The sequence below is a fragment of the Arachis ipaensis genome, chromosome B03, assembly GCF_000816755.2.
Source record: "Arachis ipaensis cultivar K30076 chromosome B03, Araip1.1, whole genome shotgun sequence".
NCBI classification, from domain to species: Eukaryota; Viridiplantae; Streptophyta; class Magnoliopsida; order Fabales; family Fabaceae; genus Arachis; species Arachis ipaensis.
In genome coordinates, this window is record NC_029787.2 from 9,965,740 (window position 1) to 9,983,063 (window position 17,324).

The following is a 17,324-nucleotide window of genomic DNA, read 5'->3' on the forward strand; positions in this document are numbered from 1 at the left end:
AATCATTTAAAAAATTGTTTCTCTCTCTTTATCTTCAAAAAATATTTTTATCAATAACATAAATTTTACTATTTTTTTAGTACTTTACCATTTTACCCTTATACAAAAATTAAATTATTTGAAAAAACATAAGAAAAAGAAGGGATTTTTTATTAAATAAAATAAAAAAATTTAATAATTTCCTAAACAAGATATTTCAGCTTTATTTTCAGGAATACGATTTTTTTTTTTTGTAATTATGGCAAGTTCGCCGTACTCTCGAACTTTATATAAATTATATAAAGTTCGCCGCACACCCCCCAACTCTATGATAGGTTTTCAAAATAAAAGCATGCATGTTGGTGTGCATATCAGAACAGCACAATTTCGTTGTTCATTTTCTCTACGATGTCAAGGAATCCATTATTATCCATTCATTACGATGGTGAAATAGTGTATGACAAAGATGGTTCAATCGTTTTTAGATCGGGACAACCGATAATTACCTATATGACACCGAAAGTCAACAGTTTAACAGCTTTGAAGAATTTGATATTGTATTCCATCGGGCAACAAGAAGCAAAAAGGGTGAAAAAATTTACTACAGTTATCCGACCGAAATTGATGGCAGTTTATTTTATAAAAGGTGTATTACAATTGTATTGTCTCTGTTGCTATAATATTTATAAGACCATGGTTGTGGAAAATATTTTTATTTTCTTTAATTATGTACCGTTTGCGCGACGACGAGGACGTATAGCTTATAAGGTCGTGGCACAACCGTTGATTAAATATTCATCTGTTAGAACTATTTGTATATCTCGTTGAAGTGGGTGGCCGAGGATCATCTGCAAATACTGTCGATGATAGTCTATTGAGTGGAGCTATTAGACGAACTATCAGAAGGATTATGGTGGATCTAAATATGCCACCTGAGGGTAGTCAGGAGGGGTCTAATGTTGAAGTTTGTAATGTTGACTTAATGGACGACGGTGTTGAAAGTCATGATGGTTCTGTTATCAGAGATCCAATGATGAATCAGTATGAAGTTAACCTCGATGACGAAAACGATGCTGACAAAGAGCCACTTGAAATTCCTGATGATGGTGATGAGGAAGAAGAGATGAACTACTACTGTGACACACAGATTGCTCTGACACAGTCTGCTATTTCTCGACCATATGACCAGTCAGATCATTTACGAGGTTGAATCTCGATACAATGATTTCGGATTGGTCGTTTATCCAGGGAGGCCCTGAAGAGGATCCAAGCAACGAGTTTGAGGTTGGACAACAATTTAAGAACAAAGAAAAAGTCATGTTGGCAGTTAAGCAGTACAGTATCAGGAAGGCTGCGGAATACAAAATAGCAGAGAGTGACCAGTTGAGGTACAATGCACAGTGTATCCAATTTGGACCTGGTTGTAATTGGAGTATACTCATATCATATCGCCGAAAGTAAAAAAAGTGGAAGGTTAGGAGATACATTGGGCCTCATTCTTGCATGCAAACTTTGATGGAACAAGACCATGGTAGGTTGGATTCGAAGGTGATTGCACAACGCATTTTTACGATGGTCAAAGCCGATCCAACAACCAGTATCACAACCACGCCAGTGCATGTAATCTGAGGTTTATTATATAAGAGGTGATTGGACTTTTAGTTTGCATCTGATGGTTGGATTTGGCATATATTCTTTGAGTGTAACTTCTGTTGTGTCCTACCAACAGGGTTTTGCCTTGTACAATGGTTGCATCTTCCAAGAGTAGTTTCTTGATTGAGAAGGATGAGAACAATCACACACTTGGAGGTCGAAAAAGGGACTCTTCAGTTACCTTCAAGATTGAGGCTTTATACTCCCAAGAAATTTTGAATAATGAATTAGAAAGGGTAACACACAAGCACAACCACCAATACTTAGGCCTATCTTGATTTACCTTATTATAATATATATATATATCATCCAAAATTAGGCTTATTATATATTCTGTATAAATTATTTTTTATGTACATATAATATGATTAGTCTTTAAAATATATAATTTACAAATTAAAACACTAAAATAGTAATTTAAATGATAACATATAATTTAAAATTTTATTATTTAGGTTTTATATTTTAAAAAAATTGATTAATCTTTTTCTTAATAATACAATGGAAATATCTCTCTTTTTATATAGAATAATGCTACATATTCAAGTTTTTTTTTTGTTAACTAATTCCAACCAAATTAGTCTAAGATAACAAAAATAAGTTATGGCTAGCATTATTCAAAGTCTTATTGTTTAACTTGATTAGACTTAGTTTATAAAAAGATTTGAATGTGTAATTACTCTTACACACACGTATACTTATTTAGAAATTTACTTCTTATACAATTAGAAGTCAAATTTTATTAAAAAATTCATAGTTGAAAAAGTTCTTTCAATTAATGCAATTGTTACAGAAAATCTTTTCGAGTCGAATTATAAGAAAAAACACAAATTTCATTTAAATTGAAAATTGATCATTCTAACGATATCTAATATAAAATTCTTAAATTGACTATGAAGTATCAAAAATTGAATAAAAATTTATTGTGGGGTTAAATTCAATAATTTAGTGGGAATAAATAAATTTTATTATCATATACTACTCAAAAAAATTTCAAATTATAGTGGGGCGCTTACCCCACACTTATACATGTGCATCCGTCGTCCCTGAGTGACACTACTCACCCAACAAATCTTGGCCACAATTATGCTCATTCAGGTGGAATGCACTTTCATGCTTGCTAATTATCTTCCATGGCCAAAACCAAAATCATAACAAACCTGGAATACCCAAAACCCAAAACTAAAAGCTCTCTTTGTCTATGTTTCTTTGGAAGTAGTGCTTCAACATCAATAGGGTCAACCAACAACACAGGATCTCGTCAACAAAAAAGTTGGTTCCCATGGCAGAGGATTTTTCTGATATTACCCTTAAATCAAATATATTAACTTGAGCCAAAAGGAAGGTGAATGTTGATTAACTAACCCATTCCTTTGATGATCTACAAAATCTTAGACTTGATAGTCTCCTGAATTCCCTCTTCTTCGAGGAAATTCTCAACGTTTTTTTCCTCAGACGGATCCCTATATGATAAGTGTACAAAAAAAATAAGTTACACCCCAAATTAGTAACTTTTAGTCGAACACCTTAATCATCGACAAATTTTAATCATTAAACCAGTCCGTAGCCTTTTTGTTTTGTTAGATAAAGCAATCCTCTTGTCAAATTTTAGTAAAATGTTAAACAAATCAGTCTCTATGTTATTTAATAAAAACACAACATACCCTAAAAATTTTTAAAATTCTGATATTAGACACTGATTTGGTGATTAAAATTTATTGAAGACTACAGGAATAAAAATTTCTTAGCAACTGATTTATGGTATTATCTGAAAAAAAAGGAAAATATGACAGAATTGAAGCACGGAGAAATACAGAGAAATAGTAATTGGATAAAATTAGCCTAGAAATTATGCAAAACCAGTATATGGATTATTGGGCATTGATTTCAACAATAAAAAAACAACTGAACAAAAACAAAACAGAATATTCATTCTATATAATACTTGCTAAATTAAAAAGTTCAAATTGCGATACATGTAACTCTCACCCTCTTGTCACCTGATCATCGTGTTCATCATCGCCGGCGCAACCTCCACCTCCTCGGCTCCTCCCATCGTTCCCGTCTTTGAAGCTCTTCCCTCGCCGTCCTGAGGTACGGTTTTTTTTTTTGAACAAAATCCTGAGGTACGGTTTGAATGGGCCATTTATTAAATAGAGGCCCAAATTATATGGGCCGGGTTGGATAGGGAGGGTGTTTGTGGTAGCGGGTCGGATCTGATTTGATTACTGGTCGTGTGTGACTGTGAGATACCACTCTGTACTGAATCATTCCGATTTTCCCAATTCGCAGATCGAAGTCGAAAATGGGGGGAGGCCACGGCGAGGGCACAACCTACAAAGGCATAACCATACACCAACCTAAGCGGTGGCACACCGTCGCCGGCAAGGGTCTCTGCGCTGTTATGTGGTTAGTTTCGCTCGTTCTTTTTCTCCGTTTCGATCTGCACTCGCTACTGATCCATATTCACCATGTCTCGGGTTGTGTGTTCTTCAGGTTTTGGGTGTTTTACAGAGCAAAGCAAGATGGTCCTGTAGTGTTGGTAAAATATTCAATTCTAACCTCTCTCAAGCTTTCTTTATTTCCATTTCTATCAAATTAATCAACCCAATTATTAATTTTTGTGTGCGTTTTTTTCTAGGGTTGGAGGCATCCTTGGGAGGGCCACGATGATCATGGCCATGGTGGTGGACACTAGGTATGATCTTCAATTTCCTCATCATTTTAGTGTTGGAGACTTGAGTTAATGAAATGTGTTATTATCTTCATATTGTATTTAAGTTTTGTGCACACCCTACTTGTTATAGTAGAAAAAATGACTATTGTCCACATTCAACGTGTCAATGCTCATCCAAAAACACAGATATGTTTCAATGATGGTCTGTAAGTACATCAAAGTTAAACTTATTGGTTATTGCAATAAAATCCCGGCATTCTACACCCAATGTGTCTATTCTGTTGCTGGCATGTGCTATGTGGTTGCAATATTTTTGTAGTTGATGGTTATTTTGTTGTCCGAGATCATTGTTGTTACTTATTAATCAACTTATCAATAGTTAATAGATCATTATAGACATCTATGTGTTACAAACATTAGAAATCAAAGTCCGAAAACAGAAAAAAGGGAACCATATAATCAAATCTGATGATACATTGATTTTTTTTACCACCATTATGTTTATGGAAAAAGATTGGGAAGCAACTTTTTATGCCAACATTTTTCTTTCCCTTTAAATTTATCTTCTACACTTCGTTGGCTGAAAAAAGTAGGTTTCCTAGCAAAAGTATACATTTTTTATGATTGTTATTTTTTAGTGGTGACACCATGAGATATAACTGATTCTCGTTTAGCTGTGGGAGTGCAAAGATTATGCGGTTTTCCTTCAAAAGTTTCTTTCTATTTTTTATGATATACCTGGTCAGATTGGTTGTTGGTTTGTTCCTAGTTTGTATATAAGAGATATATGGTATATACAATATACAACTTAGTGTTTGGCAAACATTTTGACAATTGATTGAGATCTAAAATTTCATCTAAATCTAGAAAGTCCATAGATACACAAACAGGGAGAAAAAAAATTTCAGAGGATAATTTACATAGTGATGTCTAACATGTATGCATTTGATTTTGCAGCAGACATCAGCTCAGAAAAGGGGAACAACAAATCTTGAAGAGTCTGTGTTTGCCGTTAGTTTCAAATGTTTACCTTATGGCATCAAATAAATTTAGCAGTAAAAGAAGAGATTTATTTTGCATAATTTCATGAACAATAATATTGTACTTTCAGAACCATACCCTGTCAACTTTGGTGATAGTTATGATTGTTTGGATAAATGTTTCATGTCTTTTGGCTTTGGGAGTAATTTATGTTATAGACTCAATATTTGTGTATCTAATTGAGAACTTTGGTGTAACGGTGTTGTTGACAATCCTTTTCTTAATCCTTGCCTATAATTTGTTCCACCAATAACGATATTAAATTACTCCCAAAGTAAAGTAAAACATTATGATATATGGTTTATGATTTTATCTGAAGTATGGATTATCTCACAAAACCATGTATACAATAGAATTGTGTTAGGTATGCTCTCTCTCTCCACACACACACACTGACACACACACACATATATATATATATATATTCTTTTTCTTCCTAGTCTTTTAAAGTTGGTGCAACTAAAAAAGAGTATACATAACATTATTGTGATAGGATATTTTGTAATGTATGTTGGTTGAACTCTGAAAAATACATGGATTTTATTGAATGAAAAGGAAAATCCTTTTCATTTGTCACCACTTTGAACTATTAAACCCATTACCTTTCTCCAAAATTTATATGTGGGAGTCAGTTAATGCATGAAATAAATCTTTCATTTTAATATGGAATATCATATTTGAATTGAATTCTGACAATTAACTTATGAAATTATATCTATTCTTATGAAAGTATAGAATTTATAAATACTTGTATAATTTTAAAACAAATTTTATGCATATTCTAAAACTTATTTTACAATGGTTTTTTAGGATAGAATTTTCTAAAATAAACATAGTTGTGAAATTCGGAATTAATAACTAATTTCTAAAACGTTTAATTGTTCAGTTTTGTGGGCGTTCTGATAATTTTATAATTGAAATAAATTTTATTTCTTTAAAGAATCCTTTTAAAAAATAGAAGATAATTTTAGAAGGAAAAAAAGAAGTGTGTTTTTGGAGAAGGTCAATACGGCTGCGTTTTGAGGACGCTGAGAATATGCAATATAACGAACTTTTGTGAAGCGCGCTTCTAGACACTTCTGTTTTCTGTTTGGTCTCTTCTTATATACGCGAGTCGCCGTTATATCTCTATAGAGATATAGAGAAGAAGAAGAAGAAGAAGAAGAAGGATTGCGATTTGGGAGAGAAGTGAAGAGAGAAGAAAGAATGTCGTACTTGCTGCCGCACTTGCACTCCGGTTGGGCGGTGGATCAGGCCATTCTCTCCGAGGAAGAACGCGTTGTGGTCATCCGCTTCGGCCATGACTGGGACGACACCTGCATGCAGGTTCGTAACCCTATCCCTACTCTCTCATTTTCATTCATGCTCGAGCGATTCATTCATTTATCTCTATAATTATATACTCCTATTTGCAATTTTATCTCTTGCCTTCTTGTATTGTTTTGAAGGATTCATCTAATCTAATCTCAAATTGTTTGTTGCTGATGGGAAGCTCTTAAATTAAGAGGTAGATCACACTGCTTACCCTTTCATTTCATCTATTACTATGCGATTAACGCCTTCTGAAAATTCAGATGGATGAAGTGCTGGCGGCGGTTGCGGAGACCATAAAGAGTTTTGCGGTGATATACCTGGTGGACATCACGGAGGTGCCGGATTTCAACACCATGTACGAGCTCTACGATCCATGCACAGTCATGTTCTTCTTCAGGAACAAGCACATCATGATCGATCTTGGCACCGGTAACAACAATAAGATCAATTGGGCACTCAAGGACAAGCAGGAGTTCATTGACATCGTTGAGACTGTGTACAGGGGTGCCAGGAAGGGACGTGGTCTTGTTATTTCTCCTAAGGATTACTCCACCAAGTACCGCTACTGATTGCTACTTGTTCTTCTCTTTGATTTCATGCGCTTGAAAAATCTTCATTCAAAGTTATTGTAAACCCTAAACTCATTAGCCTTGTAGTTTGATTAGCTGAGTAGAAAACTAGAAATTGATCCTGCGGCCTCGGCCGTTGTCTGAGCCCTATTCTAATGGTTGATTGTCAGTGAGACATGTACTTTATTCACGGATTCTGATGTTAAACATATCAAGTGAGTTCTTATGAACTCTTTCTTCACTCTTGTTAATAATAATCTTCCAAGCTTTGCCTCATGCACCCTTTATATTTTAAACTTGCTAAATAAGTAAATATACAATTTTACACCATAAACAATATACTTCTATTAATATTCATAGATGTGCTTTATTTGAAAATAAGTTCAACAGAAGACTATTTTTCCACCATTTGGTCATTTAGGGGGTTAAGATCATGCATTTTTTATAAGAATGAAGTTGTCATAGGTTAGTGGAGAGAGATTAATTGTTATTTTCCCTTATTACGATGAGAGAGTTATACAACATGAAACTCTTACAATAAAATATAAACCAAAAAAGCTCTAAAACTACTCTTACGTTGGCTTTATTTATATTTTATTGGAAAGGAACTGGAGCACCCTGTTTCTTGTTCACTATTGCCATTGCCTTGTAGCGGGTACCCATGCCAATTGGAACACAATCATCTGAACCTTCCCAAAAGGGTGCTTCACCATCACCTACAAGGCGCCAATAACCTGTCCTCAAAGATTCAGCCTGCTCCTCTGTGCAGTTCTGAAGCAGTGCTTCAACACGGAAATTTATTCCAAGGTTTCCAAGAAACTGAGATTGAGTAATTGGCCCGTGTACAGACACCTCTCCTGCATTCATATATTATTAAATTAGTTGGAAACTGAGATTTAGTTTTTGAGCAAATGTAAGCACTCCTCCTAGAATCGCGAGGAAATGCAAAAACACCTGAAGCTTCCTCCGCAGAATGTCTGATTGATGCAAAATCAACATAGGCACTAAGATCAGCAGATCCAGGATTATCTAGTATGTCGACAAACTGGTGTTTCCGAATCGCCTGCATAAATTCATAATCCATTGAACAATGGATTCACCAAACACATCAATTAAAGAGTACTTCTAATTAGGGAGAGAGATTAACCTGGAGACTGTCTGAGATGACTCCGTCCAAGCCATAGTCAATGATCAAAGCGCCACCGCCATCCGAACTTATCCTATTGACAATGGTCTCAGTTAACTCCATAGCTTTGGGGCAAACTTCAATTTGATTAAGTTTTGATATCTCCTCAGTTGTTGCCCACTTGCACCGCTTCAATAGATACAGAGCAGCAGGTGTAGGCTGTGGAGATAGAACAAAACGAAACCTGTCCATAAAATGTAAAAAGGTATCAATTTGTCTAAACCAAGCATAGACAAAATTAGATTAAACTGAAACACTCACGATGAATCTTCAGCGACGTCGACCATTTTCTCACACCAGCCACGAGATGCTCTCTGTTCATAGAAAAGAAAATCACACTATAGAAATATGATGCCGATAAAATGGAAAGCAGAAAGGTTGAAATAATGTGAAAATGACAGATAGCCAAAACACAGTGGAAGATAAATTGAAGAGGTCCTTGGTTTGAATTCATCTAAGCAACACAAGCATTCTATTACCTGAAATTGATGGATAGGTAGGGCATCAAAGAACTCGTGTGCAATGATAATTGTTGGCACTGCCAATCAAAGGAAGAACATGGTCATGACATTCTTTGAATATAGTATAACAATACAATATCTATGTTATTGCACAACATAACATACATCCTGAAGGAACCTCTTCCAGCAAGGTATGCCATGAAACAGGAGTACCAGCCAATGAGCTGATGGTTCTTTTAACAGTATCTTGGGCTTCATTTTCTTCATCAACACATTTCAACTTTTGGTGCTGAAGTTTCTGTAGTGCTGGACTACATTCCACCAGGTGTACATTCAATGACTTCGTGAAATTCTTAAATTTTGAAGCACCCTATAGAATGTTGAAACTTTGCTAATGACAATGATATCTTGTCTTTAAATGCACAATTAACAGTATAACCAAAAGATCCAGAAACTTGAATAGAGGTTCCAATGTAAAGCATATCAACAATGTGTGGTCTCATACCCGAAGAAGATCAGCCATAAGAGTTCCTCGACCTGGACCAAGTTCAATCAGATTTACTCTTTCAGGTTGCCCCATTTGCTCCCATAGACACATCACCCAGACACCAACCATCTGATTTTTACATAAACAAGATCAAAATAATCAAATTCGAGACTTCACCTAAACCCTGGAGGTTAGATAAACATTAATCATAAAACTCAACTCATAAGCTCATAAAAGTTTAGTCTCAAGATGGTAAAGTTAGCTTCTGGACCCAAATTTGCACCCTTGAACAGGACATTAGAATCCATCAACCAAGCTCCGTGAAAGATGGAAAACACAATAGAACTTGAGTTCATGGCTCATAAAAGAAAAATTGAACTTACCTCACCAAACATCTGGCTTACTTCAGGAGAGGTGATAAAATCACCTTCTGCTCCAAACACATCTCGGTTGATATAGTAGCCAGCTTTAGGATTCGTCAGAACTTCTGACATGTACTCACCTACTGAGATTGGGCCTCCACGAAACTGGAAATTCAACAATAATAAGCACCAAGCGACAAGCATTTATTAAAGCTGAATATTTCAATACTACCATAAGGGTTTAAAAGGGGGAAAATAGCTTCTTCTTCTTCTTTTTTAAATATGATATAAAATTGAATTCAAAACTATTAGTTATAGATGATCAAGTTCAATGATAGGATATAAAGTTTACAACTTTTAACATACTACAATGATAGAATCCAATTCAAGCAAGGAAGGGACGAAAAAGGTGAACCTTGATGATCCCTTTGAGGTGCTTGACGAGGTCAGGATCCGAATTGGGCGTGTGGGAATGGTCTGAGAGAAGCAATAAGAGTGAGTGGTAGAAAAAGAAGGAGCAAAAGAAGAAAGGAATGGAGTTTGAGGAGAATAATACCAGGTGGGNNGAAGAAGAGCTCTTTGTTGGGTCGTCCACGTTTTCGACGAAATGAGTGTGAGGAGAAGAAGAGGATGTGGCGGAGAAGAAGGAGAAGGGAGAAGAAAGCATGGAGCGTTTTGGCGATGGCAAGTAAGCATTGTTGGCTATGTAACTGCGATGGCGGAGAAGTTTTCTCAGCATTTTCGGTGCTCGTTTCTCTCTTCCCTTGGTCACAGTAACTTTGCTCAATGCTCAAGCCTCTTGGGTCTTTGCCTTGTTGCACAGAATTGAAGCTTTCTCGATAATCTAATAAAACCAAGGTTGCCAGAAGCGAACCAGTTAATAAATCGATTGAGTAACTGGTCATGGTTTAATGGTTTAAGTGTTTAACCATAATCAAGCTGTAATGGTTTAATTAAATATAAAATAAAATTAGAAAAAAATATAAATAGGTCTTGACTTTTTGTTCTACAGACATTTTTGTTCCTAAGCATTTGAAAATACTTTTAAATTCCCGACCTTTACAAATCTTGGACGGATGAGTTCCTCCGTCGAACTGCCTCTGCCAGACCCGCCGAAGAAGTCTGATGTGGCTCCCGTGCGGATGACTTGGTATGACTGGTTGACACTTGGACTGCTGACTGGAAAGTTACATTCCAAAATTAGACAAATAAGTCCCTGCACCACTAAACTACGTCGTTTTGCTTTCATCCCTAATTCTTAAATTGATTGCGTTTCTTTCTGGAGGCCAGTGTGAGGAGCTCAACCTGCATCAACCATGGCTGCTAATGGAGCATCAGCAACGTCGAGAAGAAGCCGCAGAGGAGTAAGAGAAGAAAATTTTGCTTCAAGCTCAGACCTTTGTGTTGTGCACGACGGAGACCTAAAGGACGATGTCGCCCCGAGATGCTTCTGTGGAGTTTATGCGATAATGTATATGTCGAGGACGATTAGCAACCTAAACAGAGTCTTCTTGGTTGCCCATTCTATAAGGTAAGATAGAAAAAACCTGAAAATTTTGTTCTGTTTGAATGGTTTGATATAGTACATTATTTTGGGAATTTTGACAGGAAAACCAACCGCATTGCAAGTTTTTTCTTTGGGTTGATGAGCATCTTGCTAGAATTGGAAGCAGTGGTTGCATCTTTGATAAAAGACCTCTGGTTGAGAAAGAGGCAGAAGTTGTTGAAGAGGAAGAGGGATTTTGTCAAGAATGGTTGTACTGGAGGAGAAGGTTACTGTGCTAGAGAAGAAAAAAAACCCATTAGCTTGTTGTGTTGTTATAATTGTATGTGCAGTTGTGACTGCTTTTTATGTATTTAGTGACTGAGAAATGAATTTTAGAAAGTAGAGTAGAAAAATGTATTGATTCAGGTTTTTGTTGTGTATTGAAACATGCTGTTTAGGCAATTTATGTATCATATTATCTATCTAAATGCAATTAAAGTTATGATATTATTAGGTTGTTGAAATTATATTGTCAATATCTAAAGAAGCATTGAATGATTGAGAAAAGTAGGCATGAAAGTTGTATACATGAACACATAACATATATGAAAAGTTATGTAAACATATTTGCGACAGTTAAATTTTTTAAAAGCTGCCCAAAAAGAACAAATATGTTCAAGTGTATAGTATTATGAATCTTAACATCACAAAAGTAAGCCTCAAACACCTAACAAGTTTGCAACAATTTATAAAATCCTAAGAGCTTCTCCAAAAAAAATAATTCTCCCAAAAAAATATTGTTGTCACAGTCAAGTTTCCTAAATGCTATTACAAGGCATAGTGGGATGTCCAAGGTGTCATATTTCTTCATGTCTTTGGATTGATGGATGGTGGATTAGGAATGAATTTGAACAGTCTTGTTGTTACTGTGCTTGCTGCTGTCAATGTCTCCTTGGAAGCTGCTGTACTCGGTCCTGACCTGACTTGAGATGGTTGTGGGCCATGTGGAGCACCTTGTGGTTGAAACTGTGGTGGTGCAGGCTGACTTGGAGGTGGGAGTGAACTGGGACAAAGTGGGGCAAGTGGCCTGAATATCTTATGTTTGGGCCTGATTTTTGAAGTTTTTGGTTGAACTGTTTGGTGAGCTGTGGATGGAACTTGAAGTGGAGGCCTAAATGGTGTACCTCTTGTTACATGACCTGGCTGGAGTTGGTCTGCCACGGGAGCTCGTGTTACAGGGTTTGGTGTTGCTGCCACAGCACTTAGAACTTGGTTGTGATACATAAGACAGTATTCATGAGACTTAGGATAAATAACAGTTTAAAGGGTTAACATTTCACAATAATATATAAAACTTACATCTGGAGCCTGGCTAGATGCAGTTGTCTTCTTTGGAGACACAATTTTCTTCTTTCCCTTCATTACTCTCTGCCTTTTACTACCTTTCTCATCAGCACTGGTATCATCATCATCACTATTACTTCAAACCCGGGAGGTGGAGGTTTGTAGGGCTCATCCTCCATACTCTCGTACCCATCATCAGATGACGAACTCTGATCATCCACCAAAACCTCTCCCTCATCAGGACTGTTACTTTGCTTTTCAGCATCCTCCACAATCTCAGGTTCATCAACAGGGTGGTCAAAGTATAGGTAAAACTCGTCCGTCTCTGTATTTTTCATTTTGTTCTCTCACATTGCATTAATCCATGCATCCCCTATCAAAATATGCAGCCCAGACTCAATATCAGGACTCCTTGGATCATACCAATAAACTATCTTGTATGATTGGTACCCCAACCCCTTGAACAGTGTGATCAAGTCTCTGAAATTAACGAAGTCCAGGTCCATTTCTAGAAACTTCTCCACCTTCCCATTTTTGTAAACCAGAGAGCCATTACTTTCTCTCACAAAATTACCTCTATGGTGGAACACAGGCACCACAAACACATCAACCATCTGAAAAAAGAAAAACAAAAAACTGTAAATAATGATCAAGAATTACTCTTTTCACATATTAACAAGCAATGACCTTCAATATACAGAAACGAAAAATCACCCCAGAAGCTTTCTTTGCCCTAACAGTAATTCAATTTCAATCGAAAAACTCCAATACTTTTTTGACAACTTCTATCAACATGCACGATCAGTTCTTTTACAATAGAGTTCATACTTGCATAAGTATTTAACCTCACAATCCACTAACTAAGCAACACAACAAACTTCTTATCTTCGGTGACGAAGATAGCAACTCAAACAACAATGGAGGCCTCTTCGACGGTCACTGCACACGGCAAACGTCTCAGCCTGGGAAGTGATCTTTTTGGAGGGAAAAACAGAGTATGATTATCGTTGGTATCCTTAGGGTTTTATGTAATTCAAAAAGGGTGGTATGGGTGTAATGGGTATTGTAAGGGACTTTGTAAGGGATGAAAGCAAAACGACGTAGTTTAGTGGTGCAGGGACTTATTTGTCCAATTTTAGAATGTAGCTTTCCAGTCAGCAGTTCAGGTGTCAACTAGTCATGCCACGTCATCCGCACGGGAGCTACATCAGACTTCTCCAGCGGGTCTGGCGGAGGCAATTCGACGGAGGGACTCATCCGTCCAAGATTTATGAAGGTTGGGGATTTAAAAGTATTTTCAAATACTCAGAGACGAAAATGTCCGCAGAGCAAAAGGTCAGCGACCTATTTGTCATTTTCTCATAAAATTATTAAAAATATAATATAAATTTTCAAACATTTAAATTTAATAATATATATAATAATAAAATTCCAAATTTCACCATTTAACATAATAAAATGTAACTGTTGGCCAATACAGATTGTGGTTGTTGATAATTGTTTTACATCCATCTTCAAAACAAAATTAAGTTTTTTAACAATTTATGACAATGATCAAAACGATTTATCATGTTTATACTAATTTTTAGAGGTAGCTAGGCAAATTATATACTTAAAAGATTAGATCAAACTCATAATCACATAATCAATTTAGAAGATTAGAACTGTCAATATCCATAATAATTATTGTACATAATTTTATTGAAGACAGGTTATTAACTTATTATCTACAAGCATTAACCTTCCACCGTAGAATTAGAAATGGCAAAACTTCTCGAGAAGCGGGGATCCCTACAGGGACTGCTTCGAATGGGGATCCGATTGTAAAAAATTTTCTCTGCAAGGATGGGGATGGAGGACAAAATTTCATCGAGACAGGCACGGAGACCCGAGCGAGGATCCCCACCCCATCTCCGCTAATTCTCAAAATTCATAAATTTACTGAATTGCCATTAATAGTTCCTAATCCTAAATTGCATAACTCTTCTTCAATTCAAAGATTCCTAACGCTGTCCATACTCCATCCAATCTCTTTGCAGCCACCCTCTCGCCACTCTCTTTTCTCACCGCATCGTCACACCTTACCATGTCATCACCCTCACCGCGTCGTGCTCTCTATTTGTGACGTTTCTTTCCGTAACTCCTCCATCGTATCCATTCTCCTCTCTATTGCCGCGTCTCCTACCTCGTCCACTGCTCTGTTCTCTGGCTCGCCGTTGCATTACTGCGTCATTTTGAAAGACGTCATCATCTTGTCGTCTAGATTTTTTTGTATAAAATTTTGCTGTTTTTGTATATGATAGATATTTGCAGTTCTATTCATATGAAAATTAATAATTAGTTAGAACTATCAGATAGATGGGGAATAGAGTTCCCGCGAAAAATGGGATCGTGTGGAGAACGAGGATGGAAAGCAATATTCCCCCACGACGGAAAGCGAAGACGGAGACGGAGAGCAAATCTAAGGATAAAGATGGGGAGCAGGGAGACATCCCCCGCCCCTGTCCTGCCCCATTAACATCTCTAAGTAAAATTAAGGGAGCGTGACTATTTTTCAAAATGACAAACTTAAACAGCTTTTTCTTTTCTCCTAAGTTGTTATTTGGTAATTAACATGCAAATAGTAAGTAATCTTAAATATACAAATCAAAACAATGATTAAGACAATGCTTATCGGCCTTTCCAGTTTTTCCAAATAATGCTCAACAATGATGTTAGTAATTTGACAAAATGACCACAGTGATAGGTTAATAATTTTGTCATTTTGTGAAACAAAACAAATATTTAAAACATTTATTTTATCAAAAACAAATATTAAACATTTATTTTGTTAAAATTAAAATTTTTAAAATGTTAAAATAATTATTTACTCCACTAAAATGTACCACACTATTTTTCATTTTAGTTTTACTAAAGCATAAATTACTATTTGATCCCATTTGACAAATGAAGATAATTTTATATTTTTCTCAACATTTTTTTTTTGAGTTTTGTTTTTTGAATATGGTTAATTTTTAGTATATATGTGACATGATTAATTCTAAATATATGATGCTTTCGTTAATTACTTCTTTCCCATTTTCTTTCAATTAATTTTTTGAAAATTATTTCAACAAGCACAAAGTGTATTTTAATTTAGAAGAATGTATTACAAATTGTATGGCTAGAGTAGCTATTTTTAGCACATACATTTATTTGAATTAGAGCCAACTATACAATGAGCTTCAATATCTAATAGGATGAGTGTTAGGGGCCAGCAGATTTTGTGAGTTGTAGCCATCAATAGTGTATTTAATGGTGTGAGATTTCATCTAATGGTGGAGAATCACTCATTTTCTTTTTGCTAGCTAAGTGCTGGCCATATTTTAATAAATCTGCTGGTCTCCTAGACTTTTTCATCTAATAAATTTAGATATGAATCTAACTAATTAATTTAATTTTATCTTTTTTTTCCCTTATCTGTTTAGTCATAAAAAAAAAGTCTATTTTAATTTCTAATTAAGGAAAAATAGCATTTAACCCTAAAAAAAGGTTAGAACAAAATAAAAAATAAAAAATTGATTTCGGTTGAAATTGAGAATTGTATGCAATTGGTGATGAATCTCACACATTAACGCGTAAAACCAAAACGTTAAGCAACACAAACAGAACCTTCCTCTAACTAAGCAAAGCAATTTCCTTTCATTCTCAATTCCCCAAAACACGTTCTCCCCACTCTTCTTCAATTTTCCTCACTCCAAATTCAACACACAAAATCTCCAAACCCTACTTTCACCACCACCACCACTCACCGCCGCAGCCACCATGGTCCCACCGGCGGTGCAATCGCCGAATCCACAACTAACCCAGCAGTTCTTAAGCTCTGTCCTCTCACAGCGTGGCCCCGCCGCCCTTCCTTACTCCGAAGACACAAAGTGGCTGATCCGGCAGCACCTCGTCGCCGTCACCACCACGTACCCCTCCCTTGAGCCTAAAACCGCCACCTTCACACACAACGACGGCCGCTCCGTCAATCTCCTCCAAGCCGACGGCACAATCCCGATGTCGTTTCAGGGCGTCACTTACAACATCCCCGTTCTCATCTGGCTCATGGAATCTTACCCTCGCCACGCGCCCTGCGTCTACGTTAACCCCACGCGCGACATGATCATCAAGCGCCCCCACCCTCACGTTAATCCCTCTGGCCTCGTCTCCGTCCCTTATTTGCAGAATTGGGTTTACCCTAGCTCCAATCTCGTCGATCTCGTTCGCGATTTGGGTGTTATCTTTGGCCGCGATCCTCCTCTTTATTCCCAGCGGAGGAACCCTCAACCTCCGCCACCTCAAAACCTAAATCCCAATTCAAATTTCGGATCTTTATCGAGTAATTCGGGGAATTCCCAATCTGGTTATGTCCAGCATCATCAGCATCACCAGCACCCTGCTCCTGCTTCTCCTGCGAGGAATAATTATCCTCCATCACCTTATGGAAGCTTTGGTGGTGGTTCTTCTAGGGTTCAGAATTTGCCCCATACTGAGGATCCAACTGAGGTTTATAAGAGGAATGCGGTTAATAAGATTGTGGAAATGGTTCATGGTGATGTTACTGCTTTGAGGAAGACCAGGGAGGCTGAGATGGAGGGTTTGTTTAGCTTGCAGGGTGTGTTGAAGCAGAGGGAGGAGGTTCTCAATAAGGGTTTGAAGGAGATGCAGGAGGAGATGGAGGGTTTGGAGCAGCAGTTGCAGATGGTTTTGATGAACACTGATGTTCTTGAAGGGTGGTTGA

General features: G+C 36.7%; 5 protein-coding genes and 1 long non-coding RNA gene across 9 annotated transcripts in view; 4 read left to right on the forward strand and 2 right to left on the reverse strand.

Moving 5' to 3' along the window:
- LOC110269940 lies at positions 2,746-3,746 on the reverse strand. The gene is made up of 2 exons (XR_002358799.1): positions 3,622-3,746; positions 2,746-3,095 (listed from the first exon to the last, which is right to left on the reverse strand). It is a non-coding gene; the product is annotated as an uncharacterized LOC110269940 (long non-coding RNA).
- LOC107629612 (NADH dehydrogenase [ubiquinone] 1 beta subcomplex subunit 2) lies at positions 3,865-5,662 on the forward strand. Of its 2 annotated transcripts, none has more exons than XM_016332435.2 (4): positions 3,865-4,041; positions 4,129-4,174; positions 4,274-4,330; positions 5,270-5,662. In XM_016332435.2, the coding sequence occupies exons 1-3, from the start codon at positions 3,938-3,940 to the stop codon at positions 4,328-4,330; spliced, it is 207 nt and encodes a 68-aa protein (XP_016187921.1). In that variant the 5' UTR covers positions 3,865-3,937; the 3' UTR covers positions 5,270-5,662. The 2 variants fall into 2 exon arrangements, with proteins under 2 accessions (XP_016187921.1, XP_016187920.1); XM_016332434.2 differs by having other exon boundaries at positions 3,866-4,041; positions 5,267-5,660.
- On the forward strand, positions 6,262-7,509 carry LOC107629610 (thioredoxin-like protein YLS8). Of its 3 annotated transcripts, none has more exons than XM_021118096.1 (3): positions 6,267-6,676; positions 6,843-6,857; positions 6,925-7,509. In XM_021118096.1, exon 3 carries the CDS (start codon positions 6,925-6,927, stop codon positions 7,231-7,233), a length of 309 nt encoding a protein of 102 aa, XP_020973755.1. In that variant the 5' UTR covers positions 6,267-6,676; positions 6,843-6,857; the 3' UTR covers positions 7,234-7,509. The 3 variants fall into 3 exon arrangements, with proteins under 3 accessions (XP_016187919.1, XP_020973755.1, XP_020973754.1); XM_021118095.1 differs by having other exon boundaries at positions 6,278-6,676; positions 6,799-6,857; XM_016332433.2 differs by lacking the exon at positions 6,843-6,857 and having other exon boundaries at positions 6,262-6,676.
- Positions 7,700-10,279, reverse strand: LOC107632507 (protein arginine methyltransferase NDUFAF7 homolog, mitochondrial). Its single transcript, XM_016336179.2, has 9 exons — positions 10,145-10,279; positions 9,751-9,894; positions 9,386-9,496; positions 9,046-9,250; positions 8,899-8,957; positions 8,681-8,733; positions 8,381-8,603; positions 8,188-8,296; positions 7,700-8,090 (listed from the first exon to the last, which is right to left on the reverse strand). The coding sequence occupies exons 2-9, from the start codon at positions 9,859-9,861 to the stop codon at positions 7,828-7,830; spliced, it is 1,134 nt and encodes a 377-aa protein (XP_016191665.2). The 5' UTR covers positions 9,862-9,894; positions 10,145-10,279; the 3' UTR covers positions 7,700-7,827.
- On the forward strand, positions 10,945-11,614 carry LOC110269569. Its single transcript, XM_021117518.1, has 2 exons — positions 10,945-11,260; positions 11,338-11,614. The coding sequence occupies exons 1-2, from the start codon at positions 11,046-11,048 to the stop codon at positions 11,588-11,590; spliced, it is 468 nt and encodes a 155-aa protein (XP_020973177.1). The 5' UTR covers positions 10,945-11,045; the 3' UTR covers positions 11,591-11,614.
- Positions 16,154-17,324, forward strand: part of LOC107632506 (protein ELC-like) — a 2,075-nt gene continuing 904 nt past the window's right edge. Inside the window, exon 1 of the mRNA XM_021118098.1 lies at positions 16,154-17,323. Within this exon, the coding sequence (XP_020973757.1) occupies positions 16,364-17,323 (960 nt within the window). The 5' untranslated portion in view covers positions 16,154-16,363. The remainder of the gene's footprint in view (position 17,324) is intronic.